This window comes from Lathyrus oleraceus, chromosome 3 (genome assembly GCF_024323335.1).
Source record: "Lathyrus oleraceus cultivar Zhongwan6 chromosome 3, CAAS_Psat_ZW6_1.0, whole genome shotgun sequence".
In the NCBI taxonomy this organism is placed as follows: Eukaryota; Viridiplantae; Streptophyta; class Magnoliopsida; order Fabales; family Fabaceae; genus Lathyrus; species Lathyrus oleraceus.
The window spans coordinates 238,720,676-238,722,002 of NC_066581.1; the positions used below are offsets into that span (position 1 = coordinate 238,720,676).

General features: G+C 35.5%; 1 protein-coding gene across 1 annotated transcript; it reads right to left on the bottom strand.

Annotated features, from left to right (window-relative positions):
* Window positions 1-229: 229 nt before the first annotated feature.
* LOC127130633 (secreted RxLR effector protein 161-like) lies at window positions 230-802 on the bottom strand. Its single transcript, XM_051059605.1, has one exon. The coding sequence runs from the start codon at window positions 800-802 to the stop codon at window positions 230-232; it is 573 nt and encodes a 190-aa protein (XP_050915562.1).
* Window positions 803-1,327: the final 525 nt, after the last annotated feature.

Genomic DNA, 1,327 nt, shown 5'->3' on the forward strand with positions numbered 1-1,327 from the left:
CTTTGGTAAAAATATTTGCAAGCTGATTCTCCATGCTGACATGCTCAAGGGTTATGACTTTGTCTTCAACAAGTTCTCTAATGAAATGATGTCTGATGTCAATGTGTTTAGTTCTACTATGCTGAATAAGATTTTTTAAGATGTTAATAGCACTTAAGTTGTCACAGAATAATGCCATGACATCTTGTATGACATTGTATTCTGTCAACATTTGTTTCATCCACATTAGTTAAGAGCAGTTGTTGCTTGCTACTATGTACTCAACTTCAACCGTGGATAGGGATACACAATTGTGTTTCTTACTGAACCATGAAATTAAATTGTTTCCTAAGAAGAAACATCCTCCAGAGGTACTCTTTCTATCATCGGCACTACCAGCCCAATCAACATCATAATATCCTACCAACATAGAATATGAATCATATGAATACAACATTCCATACTCACTTGTGCCATTCACATACTTTAGAATCCTTTTTACTTGATTGATGTGGCTCACTTTGGGTTCAACTTGATACCTAGCACACACACCAACTGTAAAAGTTATATCTGGTATGCTTGTTGTAAGGTATATAAGGCTGTCAATCATGGTTCTATATAAACTCTGGTCAACACTTAAGCCTTTTTCATCTTTATATACCTTTAAGTGAGTAGGTGCAGGAGTTCTTTTATGACTAGCATTCTCCAATCCAAATTTCTTCACAATACTCTTATCATATTTCCTTTGACACAGAAAGATGGAGTCTTCCATCTGTTTGACTTGGAGCCCAAGGAAGTACGCCAGTTCTCCTACCAAACTCATTTCAAACTCAGATTGCATTTGCTTGATAAAATGTTAGACCATATCATAAGTTTTCCATCCTTTTCTTTGACAAAGAGAGTTTTGTCAATTCCACTCTTTCTATATCCATGATTGGTGAGAAATTTAGTCAATCTTTCATACCAAGCTCTTAGGTCTTGTTTTAAATCATACAGTGCCTTCTTTAATTAGTACACATGATTTAGGAATGTAGGGTCAATAAACCTTTTTGGTTGTTCAACATATACATCTTTATTTAAATAGGCATTTAGGAAGGCACTTTTAACATCCATTTGGAACAATTTGAACTTTAAAAGACATGCCATTCCAAGTAACAATCTGATAGATTCCAAGTGAGCAACTAGAGCAAATGTTTCATCAAAGTCCACTCCTTCCATTTGGGTGTATCCTTGAGCAACAAGTTTGGCTTTCTTTTTGGTAACAACCCCCTGTTCATCAAACTTGTTCTTGTACAACCATCTAGTGCCAAATAACATTTGTTCCTACAGGTCTTGGAACCAAATCCCA

Coding starts and splice junctions, on each gene's coding strand:
- LOC127130633 (XM_051059605.1), bottom strand. CDS start 802: ATGAGTTTGGTAGGAGAACTGGCGTACTTCCTTGGGCTCCAAGTCAAA.